Source organism: Cervus canadensis, chromosome 7, assembly GCF_019320065.1.
Source record: "Cervus canadensis isolate Bull #8, Minnesota chromosome 7, ASM1932006v1, whole genome shotgun sequence".
NCBI classification, from domain to species: domain Eukaryota; kingdom Metazoa; phylum Chordata; class Mammalia; order Artiodactyla; family Cervidae; genus Cervus; species Cervus canadensis.
In genome coordinates this window covers 41,170,589-41,188,976 of record NC_057392.1, presented here as the reverse complement: position 1 = coordinate 41,188,976, position 18,388 = coordinate 41,170,589, and the positions used below count along the sequence as shown (strand labels likewise).

General features: G+C 37.8%; 1 protein-coding gene across 6 annotated transcripts in view; it reads right to left on the bottom strand.

Annotated features, from left to right (window-relative positions):
- Positions 1-18,388, bottom strand: part of CFAP91 (cilia and flagella associated protein 91) — a 102,743-nt gene that overhangs the window by 47,388 nt on the left and 36,967 nt on the right. For all 6 annotated transcript variants that reach the window (XR_006270563.1, XM_043475002.1, XM_043474998.1 and 3 more), the window contains 3 exons: positions 16,937-17,094; positions 14,374-14,556; positions 13,286-13,428 (listed from right to left, as the gene is read on the bottom strand). Coding sequence is in view for 5 of the 6 variants with exons in the window: in XM_043475002.1 (XP_043330937.1) it covers positions 13,286-13,428; positions 14,374-14,556; positions 16,937-17,094 (484 nt within the window). In the remaining variant the exon portion in view is untranslated. The remainder of the gene's footprint in view (positions 1-13,285; positions 13,429-14,373; positions 14,557-16,936; positions 17,095-18,388) is intronic.

The window sequence follows — 18,388 nt, the reverse complement described above, 5'->3', positions numbered from 1 at the left end:
TCAGACAACCACTGTGCCTTCTTGCATTTCTTTTTCTTGGGGATGGTTTTGGTCACTGCCTCACATACAGTGTTACAAACCTCCGTCCATAGTTCTTCAGGGACTCTATCAGATATAATCCCTTGAGTCTATTTGTTATTTCCACTGTATAATCATCAGGGATTTGATTTAGGTCATACCTGGCCATTCAGGATCCCATGAGTTCAACAACAAAGGCATCAAAGTGATCTACTTGCCCCCGAACACAATGGCTGTAATTCAGCCTTTAGATCAGAGGGTCATAAGGACCTTTAAGGCTTGTTACACATGGTACTTTATGGAAAGGATTATTTATTAAAGGATTATTAATGCAGACACCATGCAAGTCTCCCACTGAAGATGCCATCACTGTTACAGAAAAAATTGTGAAAGTCAATAAGCTCCAAACAATAAATTCCTGCTGGAGAAAGTTGTGTTCAGATTTTAAGCATGACTTCACAGGATTTATGACAAAGCCATTCAAGGAAATCATGAAAGAGATTCTGGAGATAGCTAAAAAGGTGGTGGGGGGTGAAGGGTTTCAAGACATGGGTCTGAGTGCCAAAGCATTGATGCTTTTGAACTGTGGTGCTGGAGAAGACTTGAGAGTCTCCTGGACAGCAGGTAGATCAAACCAGTTGATCCTAAAGGAAATCAACCCTGAATATTCATTGAAAGGGCTGGTGCTGAAGCTGAAGCTCCAATACTTTGGCCACCTGATATGAAGAGCTGACTTATTGGAAAAGACCCTGATGCTGGGAAAGACTAAGAGCAAGTGGAGAAGGAGGTGACAGAGGATGAGATGGTTGGAAGGCACCACTGACTCAATGGACATGAGTTTGAGCAAACTTGGGAAGACAGTGAAGGACAGATGAGCCTCACATGCTGCAGTTCATGGGGATCGCAGAGTCGGACATGACTTAGTGACTGGACAACAACAACAGAAGGAATGAATAGAGGCTGACTTGATGGAGGTGACTGCTTCCAAATGAGTGCCATACAATGAGGAAGAGGCTGTAGAAGAAGCAGTGACAGAAAACAACTGATGCATGATCTGGGAGAACAATTTTGATTACTCAAGGCTGCATCTGACTTCATGTAAGACATGGACCCTTCTATGTTACAGGCACTGAAACAAAAAGCAAATGATGAAAGAAGGATTGGTACCATATAGGAACATTTTGAGAGAAATGAAAAAGCAAAAAAGTCAGACAGCAATTAAATATATTTCTGTAAAGTTACACTGGGTGTGCCTACCTCTCTGGCCTCCCCTTCCACCTCTACTATCTTTTCCATCTCTGCCTCCTCTGAGGCAGCAAGACCAACCTCTCACCTTCCTCCTCCTCAGTCTATTCAACATGGAGACCACAAAGATGAAGACCTTTATTGTGATCCACTTCCATATAATGAACAGTAAATAATCATCATGCCATACAGTTAATAAATTTACCTGTTGTGCACGTGTGCATCTCTGTAAAAATCTAATAACTATACATTTTCATATCATCATGATCACCTAAGTATTTATCATATGGAGCATCATGTCCAAGACTTGTATTAAATTCAGTGAAGTAAGACCAAACAAGGAAGCTGTGCTACAAATTTCAATTGACAAAACAGTTTCAAGAGGGAAAGCATCACCAGTCCTATACGACAGAGAACTGACTACTGTGTGGTAGTTAGCAATGGAGAGGGCACTGTTAGACAACAGAAGATTCATTGGAGAGTCTGTTTTAAAGTCTAATTTGTCTGAAGAAAGAGATCAAGATGGTGGAGTAGGATGCAGAACTCAATTCCTCCGCTGAGCATATGAAAAACCTATTTAATTTTTCCAAAACTGTTCTACAAATACACATGTGGAACAATTCTCAGTGAAAACTACCTGGAGACTCACAGACTCTTGCACAAATACAGCTGTAAGACCCATATGGAATTTGGCAGAAAGAAAAGAGAAGTGATTAAGTCAAGATTTCCCAGGGGATTCAGAAGAGGAGGAAGTTAACACAGGCAGAGATCTTCCCAAGAGAGTGAGCAGTTTGAGTCACATATTGAGCATCCCAGCCCTGGGGTCTGACATAGGGATGACAAGTCTCCTTGGCTGGTTAGAGAGCCAGTGGGAGTAATAGGAGGACTGTAGGAAGCCTGGACTCTGCTTGTAAAGAGCATATGCATGCTTGATTGCTCATAAAGCAGAATAAAGAGGGTGGGCTGAAAATTGCATGGGTGGCTGGTTGGTTTCTCATGAATGCCTTGGCATGCAGACCAGCCTGAGCCAAGAGAATGCTCCAGCCCTCTTGGGAACTTGGCTGTGAGATACAGAAGTGGTTCAGACATAAAGCAGCATCTGAACACGGTGGGGGAGCAGCCATCTCTGGTGCTGACAGAGGCAGGGCAGCAGGGATAGTCCAGATCTCTGGTCCTAGTGGGACCACTATGGCCTGTGCCAAGGTTTGCACTCTAATCCATGCCAACTACCCCTGCCACCCCCCCTGCTCCAGCACTGTTCTCATCTGGGGCAAGCGTGCCAGTGCTGAGAAGGGGGAGAGTGTACACTTGGAAGGAATGGAGCCAGCTTTGACCCGATCCTCAGGGCTTCTGCTACAACAACATGGTATAGGAACTCACCTTCAACAAGGTGGTGATGGCCACCAAGCAGAGGGGAAGCTTTGTCTTACAACTGGCTTCAGCCCTAGCAGCTCCACCTCCAGCCCCACCTCCTACCAAGGCGATAGATGCCAACATGCCCTGAGAAAACATCACTTGTGTTCATGTCAAACCCAACTCTCCCACCAAATCCACTGGGTACAGACAGACTGGATAGGGATGCTCCCACATAAGGACACCCCTTCAAGACCACAATAGGTAACTGTTTAATCTAATTTCATAGAAACAGAAAGAAAACCAAAATGAGAATGTGTCTTAACTGAAAGAGTAAGTCAAAACCCCTGAAAGAGACTTCCTTGGTGGTTCAGTGGCTAAGGCTCCATGCTCCCAACACAGGGGCCCGAGTTTGATCCCTTGTTAGGGAATTAGATCCCACATGCTGCAACTAAGAGTCAGTGTGCCACAACTGAAGATCTCACGTGACCCAGCACAGACAACTAAATAAATATAGACATTTAAAAAAACCTGAAAAAACAACTAATTAAACAGAAATAAACAATTTACCAGACAAAGAATTTGAAGCATCAGTAATAAGTGTGCTAACTGAATTAGGAAAAAGGATAGATGAACACGATGAGAATTTTAACAAGGAACTAAAAAATATAAAAAAGGACTAGTCAGAACAAAGAAGAATACAATAACTGAAATAAAGAAAACACATTAGAAGGCATGAATAGGTTACTGGTGATAAAGAGGAGACATAAGTGATCTGGAAGACAGAATAACAGAAATCATCTAATCAGAACAGGAAAAGGAAAACAAAAAAATGAGAATAGTTAATAGATCTATGGGACAACATCAAAGATATCAACATCTGTGTTACAAGAGTTCCAGAAGAAGAAAAGAGAGAGAAAGGGCTCAAAGTATATTTGTTAAAAGTATGATTGAAAACTTTGTAAACTTTAAGAAGGAAACATATTCAGGTACAGGAACCACACAGTGTCCCAAACAAGATGAACCCAAACAGACCCACACTAAGACATAATTAAGATGGCAATGGTTAAACTCGGGATTCTGAAAGGAGCAAGAGAAAAACAAGAGTCATATACAAGGGAACCCCCATAAAGCTATCAGCTGATTTTTCAGCAGAAACTCGGCAAATCAGAAGGGAGGGCCATAATATATATTCATAATGTGTCCAAAGAGAAAAATCTGTAATCTAGCAAGATTATCATTTAGAATTGAAGGAGAGACAAAGAATTTCTCAGACAAACAAAACTAAAGAAGTTCAATACTAGACCTACACTAAAAGAAATGTTAAAGGGTCTTCTCTCAATTAAAAAACCCTATGACAAGAATTAAGAAACTATAGTCAAGGAAAAAAAAAAGAAACTATAGTCAAGGAAAAATCCCACTAAGAAAGGCAAATATATAGTAAGGGCTAAGTTTCAACCATATTAAAAAGCAGAGACATTACTTTGCCAACAAAGGTCTGTCTGGTCAAGGCTATGGTTTTTCCAGTGGTCATGTATGGATGTGAGAGTTGGACTGTGAAGAAAGCTGAACACCAAAAAATTGATGCTTTTGAACTGTGGTGTTGGAGAAGACTCTTGAGAGTCCTTTGGGCTGCAAGGAGATCCAACCAGTCCATCCTAAAGGAGATCAGTCCTGGGTGTTCATTGGAAGGACTGATGCTGAAGATGAAACTCTAGTACTTTGGCCACCTCATGCGAAGAGTTGACTCATTGGAAAAGACCCTGATGCTGGGAGGGATTGGGGGCAGGAGGAGAAGGGGATGACAGAGGATGAGATGGCTGAATGGCATCACCGACTCAATGGGCATGAGTTTGAGTAAACTCCGGGAGCTGGTGATGGACAGGGAGGCCTGGCATGCTGTGATTCATGGGGTCGCAAAGAGTAGGACACGACTGAGCGACTGAACTGAACTGAAGTTTCAACCACTTGAATAAGCAAGTACAAAGGTTAAAAGATAACAGCTGTAAAAGTAACTGTAACTATAATACACAATGAAGGTATAAACATGAAGACATAAAATAGGATATTAAAACACAAAATATCCTGAAAAATCAGCTGATAGCTTTGTGGGGGTTCCCTTGTACATGACTCTTTGTTTTTCTCTTGCTCCTTTCAGAATCCTGAGTTTAACCGTTGCCATTTTAATTATGTCTTAGTGTGGGTCTGTTTGGGTTCATCTTGTTTGGGACACTATGTGCTTCCTATACCTGAATACGTTTCCTTCTTCAAGTTTGGAAAGTTTTCAGCCATACTTTTATGGGGAAGGAGTAAAAAAGGTAAATCTTTTAGAATGTGTCTGAACTTGTTACTACCGGTTTGAAAGAAGTAGTTATAGATCAACATGTATGAATCCCATGGTAACCACAAATCAAAAACTTACAACAGATATACAAAAATGGAGAGGAAAGGAACATAAGCATACTACTAAAGGAAATCATCAAATGACAAGAGAAGAAGCAAAGAGGAGAATGAACAGAGAACTACAGAAACAACCAGAAAACAAGTAATAAAATAGTAATAAGTACATACCTATTTTGAATATCAATGGAATAAAGGGTCCAAACAAAAGACATGGATTAAAAATAAGTAGCATCTATATGCTACTTAGAAGATTAAATTAAGACCCACTTCACAGCTTCACTCACTTCACACACAGATTGAAAGTGAGTGGTGGAACAAGATATTTCATTCAAATAGAAATAAGAAAGTAGGGGTAGCAATACTCATATCAGATAAAGTAGGTCTTTTAAAAAAGTCTAACAAGAGATGAAGAAGAGCTTTATATAAAGATAAAACATCAATAAAGAAGAAGATAATTGCATTCATTAACATATATGTACCCATTACAGGAACACCTAAATATAAATATTTAAATCAAACATTAATAGACATAAAGGGAGAAATTGATAATAATATAATAATAGTAGGGGCTTACACCTGACTTATGTCAATGGATAGATCACCCAGACAGAATATCAATAAGACAATAGCAATTTTAAATGATACAACTAACCAGTTAGACTTAATAGATATCTAAGGACACTCTATCCAAAAACAGCAGAATATAGTTTGTTTTCTAAGGCACAGGGAACATTCTCCAGGATGGATCACATGCTAGGCCACAAACAAGTCCCAGTAAATTTAAGGGAATAGAAATGGTATAAAGCATTTTTTTTTACCATAAACCTATGAAACTAAAAATCAGTTATAGCAAAACAAAGCGGGGGGGCGGGGGGTGCGGAGCACAAACACACGGAGACTAAAATATGTGTTACTGAGAAAAAGAATAGGTCAACAAAGATGTCAAAGATGAAACACCCAAGACAAATGAAAATGGACACACAACTTTCCAAAACTGATGGATTTCAGCAAAAGCAGTCTCAACAGGAAAGTTTATAATGATACAGGCCCACCTCAAGAAACAAAAAAACAAAGCTTAAAAAAAAACATAAAATCTAAAATGAACAACCTAACCTTCCATCAAAAGTAATTAGAAAAAGAAAACCAAATAAAGCCCTAAGTCAGCATAAGCAAGGAAATAATAAACATTAGGAAATAAATAAACAGAGACCAAATAAACAATTAAAAAAAACAACCAAGGACTAGTTTTTGAAAAGATAAACACAAAGACAAACGTTTAGCCAGGCTCATCAAGAGGAATAGAGAGAGGACTCAAATGAACACAAAAAGAAATGAAAGAGGAAAAATAATAACTGATATCACAAAGATGCAAAAATAAGAAAATACTGGGCTTCCCTGGTAGCTCTGTGGTAAAGAATCTATATGCCAATTCAGAAGACACAGGTTCAACCCCTGATCTGGGAAGATCCCACATGCCATGGAGTAACTAAGCCTGTGTGCAACAACCACTGAGCCTGTCCTCTAGAGCCTAGAAGCTGCAACAGTTACTGAGCCTACATGCCACAACTCCTGAAGCCCGTGCACCCTACAGCCCGTGCTCCACAACATGAAAAGCCACTGCAATGAGAAGCCTGTGCACTGCACCTAGAGACTAGACCCTGCTCTCTGCAACTAGAGAAAGCTGGCACAGCAGTGAGGACTCGGCATGGCTAAAAATAAGCAAAATTTTAAAAATAATATGAATAGTTATATGACAACAAATTGGACAGTCTAGAAGAAATGGACAAAAGTCTAGAAACATATAACCTTCCAAGACTGAATCAGGAAGAAATAGATAATCTGAACAGATAGATCACTATTAGTGACTTGAATTTGTAAAAACAAACAAACAAAAAAACCCCATCAAAACCAAACAAACAAAATAAAAACAACAAAATTCCCAGCAAACAAAAGTTCAGAATGAGATGGCTTCACAAGGGAATTCTACCAAGGTAACCTTCTCAAACTTTGCCAAAATATAGATGAGGATGGAAAAGTTCCAAAATCATTCTGAGGCTACCATTACTCTGATATCAAAACCAGACAAAGATACTGCAAAAAAAGGAAATTACAAGCCAATATATTTAATGAATATAGATACAAAAATCCTCAACAAAATATCAGCAAACCCAATCAACAATAATAAAAAGAATCACACACCATGATCAAATGGGGTTTGTTTGAGGGATGCAAAGATGGTTCAATATTCACCAATCAATATGATACATCACATTAACAAAGGAAAGGCAAGAATCATATAATCATTTCAACAGACATGGAAAAAGCATTTGACAAAATTCAACATTCATTCATGATAAAAAAATCTCACTAATGTGGATACAGAGGCAACATATCTCAATATAATAAAAGTAATTTATCACAAACTCACAAGGACTAACATCATACTCTATGGTGAAAAACTGAAAGCTTTTTCTCCAAAAATCAGAAAGAAGATAAGAATGCCCACTCTTAAAAAAAAAAAAAAGAATGCCCACTCTTGCCACTTCTATTTAATATAGTATTGGAAGTTCTCATCACAGCAATCAGACAGGGAAAAAATGCATCCAAATTGGACAAGAAGAAGTAAAACTGTCACTATTTGCAAATGATATGATACTATATATAGAAAACCTAAAATTTCCATAAAAGAAACTATTAGAACCAGTGAATTAATTCACTAAAGTTATAGGATACAAGAGTAATATACAGAAATCTGTTGCTTTCTATATACTAATAATAAAATATGATAAAGAGAAAATAAAGAAATGGTCCCATTTGAAAACACATCAAAAAGAATAAAATACCCAAAGAATAAACTTACCACTGAGGTCAAATACCTATACTCTGAAACTATAAAACATTGATGAAGAAATCTGAAAAGGATACAAAGAAATGGAAATATAACCTGTGTTCTTGGATTGGAATAATAGTTAAAATGTCCATACTACCCAAAGCCATCTGCATATTTAATACAATCCCTATCAAAATATCTATGACATTTTCAACAGAATCAAAACAAATAACCCAAAAATTTATATGAATCACAAAAGACTCCAAATTACTAATGCAATCTTAAGAAAAAAGACTAAATCTGGAGTTAACTTGCTCCCTGGCTTCAGACTATACTACAAAGCTATAGTAATCAAAACAGTATGATACTGCCATAAAGAGACACACATAGATCAACAGAACAGAATAAAGAGCTCAGAAAAAAAAACCCATGCACTTATTTTCAATTAATCTTTGACAAAAGACACAAGAATATACAATAGAGATATTACAATCTCTTCAATAAGTGGTGCTGCAAAAACTGGACAGTAACATGTAAAAGGATAATATTAGAGGACTTCCCTGGTGGTACAGTTGATAGGAATCTGCCTGCCAGTGTAAGGGACATAGGTTTGATCCCTGGCCCAGGAATATTCCACATGCTGCAGGCAACTAAGCCCGTACACCACTACTACTGAGCTCATGCACTCTAGGGCCTGTGAGCCACAACTAATGAACCCCTGTGTAACAATTACTGAAGGTTGTGTGCCTAGAGCTTGTGCTATACAAGAGAAGCCATTGCAAGGAGAAGTCTGTGCACTGCGAAAAAGAGTAGCCCCTGTTCATTGCAACTGGAGAAAGCCCGCGCACAATGAAGATCCAGTCCAACCAAAAAATTAATATATAAATAATTTTTAAAAAGGATACTAGAAACTTTGCTCACATCATATACAAAAATAAATGGATTAAAGACCTCCATGTAAGACTGGAGACCATAAAATTCCTAGTAAAGAACATAAGCAGAACACTCTTTGACATAAATTGTAGCAATGTCTTTTATGGATCTGTCTCCTAAGCAAGAGCTTCCCAGGTGGCTCAATGGTAAAGAATCCACCTGCCAGTGCAGGAGACACGCATTCACTCCCTGGGTTGGGAAGATCCCCTGGAGAAGGAAATGGCAACCCACTCTAATATTCTTGCCTGGGAAATCTCATGGACAGAGGAACCTGGTGGACTACAGTCCATGAGTTCACAAAAGAGCTGGACGTGACTTAGTAACTAAACAACAGTAACAACTCCTAAGGCAAAAGAAACAAAAGCAAAAATAAACAAACAGGACCTAATTAAACTTGAGCTTTTGCACAGCAAAGGAAACCATCAACAAAATGAAAAGACAACCTACTGAATCACTGTGTTGTATACCTGAAACTAACAATGTAAATCAACTGTACTTTAATAAGAAAAAAGACTGTCTTGGAGTAGATAGCCTATCTTAACATAGATACAAGGTGAGTGATATTTAACATGAAATTAATGTAAGTTTTATTACTGTCTTATAACTTTGCTTTCAAAGAATTACATTAACATGCTGTTAAGTCGCTTCAGTTGTGTCCGACTCTGTGCGACCCCATAGACAGCAGCCCACCAGCCTCCCCCATCCCTGGGATTCTCCAGGCAAGAACACTGGAGTGGGTTGCCATTTCCTTCTCCAATACATTACCATACTGAATGCTTTTCTCTCTCATAATTTGAGAAATTGCATATCATCCTATTACCACAGGTAAGTGGGAGAACAATCTTTAAGTATGCTAAAAATAAATGAATTGTATACTTTATAAGGTTAAGTTTATGGTACATGAATTATATCTCAATAAAAAGTAAAGGAGAAGTAAAGACTTCCGGATACAAATAAAAACTGAGGGAGTTCACTCCCAGTAGACCTGCCCTGTAATAAACGGTGAAACAAGTTCTTCAGGAAGGAGATAAAGAACATAGGTCAGAAACTTGGATCTATTTAAGAAAGGAAGAGTGAGGTTTCCCTGGTGGCCCATTGTAAAGAAGCCTCCTGCCAATGCAGGAGACAAGGGTTCAATCCCTAGTCTGGGAAGATTCCACATGCCACAGAGTCAGCCCCGGTGCTGCAACTATCGAGCCTGCGCTCTAGACCCTGGGCGCACAACCAGGAAAGCTGTGCGCCCTGGAGCCTGTGCTCCATAGCAAGAGAAGTCACCACCACCAGAAGCCAACACACTGCAACTAGAGAGTATTCCCTGTTCTCCGCCACTGGGGAAAGCTGAGCACATCAACAAAGACCCGGTGCAACCAAAAATAAATAAATAAAAAAAAATTTTTTAAAAAAAGGAAGAGTGGAAGAGGTGGAATAAATAAAGGTAAAATAAAATATTTTTTATTTTTAATTTCTCTAAAGGATAACTGCTAAAACTATAAGAGTAAAAATGTATTGGGTGATTATAGCATAGGATCAGTGAAATAAATGACAGCAATGTCACAGGGACAGTACAGCAGAATTAGAATAATCTGCTATACAGTAACCACATGACATATTATTTGAAAGTGGACTTAGATTATTTTATATGTAAAATCATTATACTAATTCACAAAGCAAGCCTCACTAAATTTCAAAGAATACGTATCATACAGGCTAGGATCTCTGACCACAGAGCAATTGAGAAATTAATTAGAAAATTAATTACAATTCCTGCATGTTTGGAAATTTTAAAACACATTGTTAAATACAGGTTCAAAAGTCGTAATGAATGTTTAAAAAAAAAGATATTAACAATAATGCCAAACTATATATCAAAACTAATGGAACATACCAAAATCAGTGTTTTGAAGGAAATGGTTAGCTTTAAATATTAAGCAAAACTGATGAGTACCTGAAAATTAATGAGCTACATTTCTATTGTAAGTTAGGAAAATAACTACAAAACAGACCCAAAAAAAGTATAAAGAAAGATAAAATAAATGAGTGGGAACTAATGAAACTGAAAAAATATACACAACAGAGAAAACCAACAAAATCAGAAGTTCAATGTTTGAAAAAAAATACCAAGAAAATAAACAACCCTTCAGTAAAGTTGATTAAGGAAAAGAGTTAAAGGACAAATAACTTGATGAATGAAAAGAATGGGCATGATTATAGATAAACACTAAAAAGATTTTAAAGTAATAATATCAACAACCATATGCAAAAATACTGAAAGGTTAGGTGAAATAGAATCTGTAAAGAAAACATAATTTACCAATACAATGCACAAAGTTTTATAAGTTGTAAGAAAACTGAAGGAGTGTTTAAGAATTTTTCCCATGAAGAAAACATCTGTTTCAGATAATTTTATACGAATAGGTACCAAACTGAAGAAACAGATCATCTTAAACTTATTTAAATTCTTTCCAAAGAAGGAAAGAAGGAATACTCTCCAATCCATTTCAGAAGACCTGTATAACTCTAAGACCAGTGTCACATATAGTCATAGTTTTTCTTCCTGAGTATGAAAAATAAAGCCATTTCCCTCATGAATACACAATGAAAATTCTGAACAAAATATAAGTATATCAAATTCAACAATGTAATAAAAATAATACAGTCTGACCATGTTATGTTCATACTAAGTGAAAGTTACCCAGTCATGTCCGACTCTTTGCAACCCCATGGACTATACAGTCCAGGCAATTTTCCAGGCCAGAATACTGGAGTGGGTAGCCTTTCCCTTCTCCAGGGGATCTTTCCAACCCAGGGATCAAACCCAGGTCTCCCACATTGTAGATGGATTCTTTACCAGCTAAGCCACCAGGGAAGCCCAAATATGGCTAAGTATGTGAAGTACTAAGTATGAGAGGACAAATTAACATTTATAAAAAGCTATAAATGTTCCTTAATAGAATAGTAATTTTTTAAAAGAAAAACTATGTAATTATCTCAATAGATGCGGATAAAACATTTGATAAAGCTCAAAACATAAGCACATTATTAAAAGCTTCAGTAGGTTAGGAATAGAAGGGAACTTCCATACTCTAATAAGAATATCTACAAAACCATCTTAAAGAAAGTGAAAAAATGATGAACATAGAATTCAGAATCAGTAAAGAGACTGCAGGATGAGGTAGGAAAAAACCACATAGATATACTATTTAAAAGGTCCCAATTCTTGCATTGTTAAGGACCTAATTTTTATCTTCAGTGTGAGTTCCCTGGAAAGTGGAAGTGTTAATTGCTCAGTAGTGTCCGTCGCAAAGGGTCACTATCTATAATGTCTAAGGGTCACGGGTTATAGCCCACCAGGCTCCTCTATCCATGGAATTCTCCAGGGAAGAATACTAGAGCAGGTTGTCATTTCCTTCTCCAGGGGATCTTTCCAGTCGACGGATTGAACCCATGTCTCCTGCATTGCAGGTAAATTCTTCACTGTCTGAGCCACCAGGGAAGCCCTGGATCCTTATGCTATTACTAACTGAACAAACAAACATGCTTGGACCAGTGATGAGGGTATGTCATAAATCAGTGAGTCTCAAAGTGTGGTCCCTGCAGCATCAGCATCCCTTGGAAACTTGCAAAAAATGCCAATACTCCAGGCCTCTCTCCCCTACTGAATCAGAAACCTTGGGGGTGGGGCCCAGCAGCATGTGTTTTAACAAGCCCTCCAGGTGATTCTGATGCAGCATAAAGACTAAGCACTACAATCATAATCATAAGCTACAGATTCAAAAGTATACAAGTCTGAACACCTATAGTCCAATTAAGAAAAGAGAAAGGCCAGCTAATGGATGAAGCTGCCCAGTTGGCTCATGGGATGACCATCAAACTTTCTCATTTAGCTGAGTTTAAACTAGATGAGAGGGATGCTGAACATGACTCCCTTTCTTCATGATGATAACAAATTTAAAGGAAGAAAATAAGGCCTATTACACTATTAAAACCAACAGTAATCCTGCATGCTAGATATACGTCAATGCTGTGTCATATTTTATTGGGTAGATTCCAAGTCAGAACCATTTTTAAAAAGTACCGTGACTTCTGCAAAAGGGGAGAATACCCTCCAAGACGTTTTCCTATGGTTTGAAATGTGGGGGTAACTCTGATTCAGCACAACACAGGCAACCACCTCTCTCCTCTAGAGAGGAGAAAAAAATGTAGGCTTCTGTGTTGAGAACTACTGGACACTGCTGCCCAAGACAAAGCTCAGTTTTGGAGTGCAGTATATCTCTGCAAAAGCCCCACTAGAAGCATCTTGTCATCCGGATGGGAACTCAGCTCAGTGCTCTGTGATGATCAAGAAGGGTGGGAGGGAGGCACAAGAGGAAGGGGATATATGTATACTTACAGCTGATTCATGTTGTACAACAGAAACCAACACACCATTGTAAAGCAATTATCCTCCAATAAATAAAAATAAATAAAATTTGCTAAGAAAGTTAAAAAAAAAAAGAAGCATACCTTATGAACCTCTGCCAACTCGTGGTCCATCCTTGCAGCCCTCTTTAGAAAACCATCTTTGGTAGTAGTGACTTTTGGTTTTGGTGGTTTGATTCGGGGTTGTGTCACAAAATCTGGGAGACACGACTCAAGTTCAACTAATCCTATGGAAAGGAAGTACATGATTAGTGTCTGGTGCTTAAATGTATCATTTGAAAACATACTGTTAATTTTATTAGCGGTTTGCCAAGGGGTTTTATTTAGAATTACTGATAAGGTGAACCTTGTATAATTGAATTGTCTCTGAAATACAGAGGAAATTTCTATATAAATAACTTATATTCTTGGTAACTTAGATTGTAAAATAAGAAATGCATTCTAAAATGAAACCACTGTCCTACCAAACAGTAATAATACCACAATAATAAACAGGAAGTTAATGACCACATGACACATGGCACCACCATGTGGTGTGTGGTGGCTGTACACCAGGTTATCACAGTCAGCTCTGGAGAGGGTCAGCCAGAGGTGCAAGTTCAGTGGTGTGACTGTCCATGCACGATCTTGCCATATGATTCTCCAAGCTCTCAACTGAAATTTAAATAATTTAATTAAGGCTCTCTTAGACTTTACAACAGGTATAACCCTCTCCATTAATTTATCCCCTAGTTTATCCATCCCCTTGCCCACTAGTATTCTGGTGTTTCTTCATAAAGGGTCGATTTCATTACATATTTCTTGTTTGCATTATAAACCTGGTATAAAAACTTTTTCTATTTTATTTTTGTATAATTTCGATTTTAGTGACATTAAACATGTTTAAATGTTTAGTAGTTTATTGACTTTACTGCTTGGTAAACTGTTGTATAGTGTATCCATTTATTTGGGTCTTGACAGTTTTTATTGGTGTCTATGAACTCATTATTAATAATACCAAACATGTAATGGCTATTTTTTTTTCATTATGCAAACAAATTTATTCTCTGTGAAAGTAATGGCTATTTCTTACAAATATTTTATTTTTGATTAACTTTTAATCTAAATTGCTATAATTTATATTTCTAAGATAACTCTCTTATACTAGGCTTGTAATTATAGGAACTGCTTACCTTCATAGGTGTTGAGATAGTGGTTTTTTACTACAAAGTCCTCTGAATTGTTGTCTGGGAAACGACCAAGGCGAGATAGAGGTCCATAGACCTGTGATGCATAATCACAATAATCCTTGATGATATTTCTTCTCTCCAACTTCCCTTCTATATTCTTCCCCTTTCCCATAAGTTTTCTGATTGCTAAAATAAAACATACCTCCATGACTATCTCTAAAATATTTTTCTGAATGATCCAAATACAGGCTAGTAAACCCATTGTAGTTTTATTCACAGGGAGACTACCGAGCTGAATAAATTTCATCATGATAACTCACTGCAGCCTGACAAAGAACAGGTGGATATGACAGAAGCTAATCAGCTAGTGTCCTCAATTGGTACTCATCAAAAATCTTTTATAACTGCATTCCAGTTATAAAAGCTCTAGACCAGAAATAAAATTTGTGCAATGAATGAAAGAAACTCAAATAACTGAAAAATATATGTCTTCAATAGAGACTGAGGGAATTATTTTCTCCTAAGAGAATAATTAAAAGGGAAGGAAGACTACAAGTTCTTCAAAAAATCTCTGGTCATCTTGGCTAATGCCAGAATAAATTAGAATATATCCAAGCTTATAGTTTAAGAATTATTTGGCAGGCTCAGCTGTACATAATAGTTTACTAATTTAAGGAGTCAGGATTACTACCTCTACCTGCTCCTTTTCTTTCAGTCCCATCACAGACCCATCCCCTTTTGAAGGCTCTACATCAGGTACTCTCAATGGGTGTAAAACCAGATTGTGAGATTTTGAAGCCATATTGTAAGAGGTGGCTGCATGTACCACTGCTGCCTTTTGAATGTTATTTATACGTGACCCTCAGGGCTTTTGTGTGTGACTTGGAATTTCATAATTAAAATACTTTATATTTTATTTTGTTGTTTTTGTTTAATTGCTAAGTTGTCTCCGACTCTTTTGCAACCTCATGAACTGTACCCACCAAACTCCTCTGTCCATGGGATTTCCCAGGCAAGAATATTGAAGTGGGTTGCCATTTCCTTCTACAGGGGATCTTTTTCACCCAGGAATCAAACTGGTGTCTCCAGCACTAGCAGGCAGATTCTTTACCATGGAGCCACCTGGGAAGCCTTAGTTATTTAAGAAAATTAGTCAACCCATCACTGGTGATTTCAAGGACTGAAAAGAAAAAATTGTTGACAATATCTAATTGCATACCTAAAAGCTAGTTAAGTGAAAAGTCATTTTCTTACACACTCAAAAAAATTCAGGGGCAAATAACACTGAGAGCAGATAACAAGGACCTGACTTTCTGGGAGCAGGGGTCCTTGAAGGTCTTCCTGGAGGAAGTGACATTTGAGTTGTTTCTTAGTCTGGGTTCCCCCAAAGACAGAACCTGAGATAAAGGCATGTGTGCAGGTAGTTTACTGTGAGGTGATCCCAGAGGGTGAAGAGAGAGGGACAGAAGGAGTAACGAGAAAAAAAAAAAGTCAACCCATTGCTATTATGTCAACTACTGAAAAGAAAAAAATGTTGGTAGTATCTAAATGCATATGTAGCAACTAATTAAGTTAAAAGTTATTTTCTCACATCAAGAAAGTTAAAAGTTCACTAAAAATTTTTAAGAAATTAATTTTTGTAATTGTTTTACTAGGAAAATTTTGAATAATTCTTTACTGTGATTACATTGCTATTATTATGTGTATAGATTGCTAATCTGCATATATAAATGATGCAGTACAACTTTTATAAGTAAATAAATTATATTAAAAGTTACTCAGCAAGTACAGCTATAAAGCTAAATGCTAATAAATTAAAACTTTTTAAACTTTAATTAAAAATTTTTATTAAGTCAGTTTTAATCCTCCACTGACTTTTCTTTTTTTTTTGACTTCTCTTTTTATGTATAAAGTACAGATATATTTATAGTATATAAACAGATATATAGTACACCTATGGTATTAAAATTTCATGGGAGGGACTTACTTCCCTACTGGTCCAGTGGTTAAGAATCTACCTTGCAACACAGGGGATATGGATTTGATCCCTGGTCGGGGAACTAAGATCTCACATGCCGGGCATGGGGCAACTAAGCCCACGTGCCACAACTACTGAAGCCCCTGCATGGAAAAGAAGACCCAGCACAGGGGTCTTTAAAAAATGTTTCTTTAATTTCATGGAAGGGGAATAAGTAGGAAAAAAGATATCTGAATGTCTCTTTTAGTGGGAAATAATGAAAAACAGGTTGAGAAATAAAGCTCTCTATCCAGGGCTTCAGCCTACGAATATGGGCTGAATACCTACACACAACAAACCTACACACACACACAGAGTCCATAGTGCCAACAATCTGCTATCCGTTAGAATATCATTACTTGATTTTTCCTTAGTGATGAATTTTCTTCCACTCTTCTACTTTCGAGAAATAACTCATCTCCTGTCCCTTATCAGTTAAATAACACTAGGACCAAAAAGGAATTCTATCACAGTTAAATCAGCTTTGGTCAAAAACCCAAAGCTAAGCCAGCTTTTCCATTCTCTTGCTGGTTGGTGCTCCGCCATCACCTGATACATGCTTGCGCTGAATCTGTGCCAACTTTGCCTCCTTTGCTTCCTGTAGTTTAGACCACTGGGCATTCAAGCGTGCCATGTTCACTTCATTTTGATTCTCGTCACGCTTCTTCAGCAGTTCTTTTAGAACTTCCAGGCGCATCTCCTGCAATCTTCAAGCAAATTACAATCATAAAGAAGCCTATGGTCTCTCAGACAGGATGCTCTACTAAAGAAAGGGAACATTTGCCATAAAATAGGACTTTCTCTTCAGGCTGGTACCATATTCATGCATTTTAAAAAGAACACTCTGGCAAAAGTGTGGAAAATGAGTTGGGGGTTGGGGTAGGCACTCAATAGTCTTTATATAAGAAGAATATTATATGGGTATATCTCTAGGCAGAAGGGCCTAAGTGAACAGAAAAATGTTTGTCCACAGTTTCAGGCCGACAGGTATTGCTGGAAGGTTAAGGAACAGGAGGACTGAGAGAAAATGTGGTTGTGGCACGCCACCTTAAGTGGTGAATGTGAAAATGCCAGCATCTGACACATACGGATATTCCTTCTTCACTTCCCTTTACCTCACCTTCTCATTGTTCTCCAGGACTACCTTGCTTATGTGTACATATGACTTTAAAATATCTACTTCAGCCCAGATATTTCTGAACCAGAACTTCCAACTACTTGAATCTCCAATTATCTCTTCAAAAAAAAACCTACAGAAACCCACTTCTCCTACCTTCTTCCCTCCTCTAAAACACTCCTTACATCTGTTCCCTAGCTCATGTCTTGGGTATCTCTCTCCTGACTCGGACTCTAGGTGTTAGTCTAGTCTTGCCTCCTTCCAATCTTTGTTCCATGTAGTGGTCAAGATTTTCCTTTCTAAAATAGAGATTTGAACATTTTACTCTTACTTAAAATTTTACATAATAATTTATTCAATCATTTATTTGTCAAATACTTATGCCAGGCAGGGAATAAAACAATGGTGAACAAGATGCACTGTCTCAAGGAGACACTGTTTCAATGAAGTAGGCATATAAACCAACATTTACAACACAGGGATCAAAAAAAACCACCAGGGCAGAAGAATGAAAAGACTTCTGTGGGAGAAGAAATGGCAGAGCACCTCTTTCAGTGCTATTCCCAGTTATCAAGAGGAAGGAGCAGGGTGGTGGGAAAGGCTTCTTTACAGTAGCCATTAACTCAGCACTTGAGGATCGAAAGGGTTGAGATGTGCCACATTCACAAGGGAGAAGTGGGGCCTCAGCAGAGACAGCACATTGTCAGGGGCTTGGTGGCACTGCTCTGAGCAAGGAAGCACCTTAGCCCAGGAACAAAGGGCACCTCCGGAACTGCCCTTCCCCCTCTTCTTGCTAAGGAGCTGCAATTTTTTGGTCCTCATCATTTCTACAATACATCAGTTAAAATGGCTAAAAATTCAACCAGAAATACCCTAGCATATTG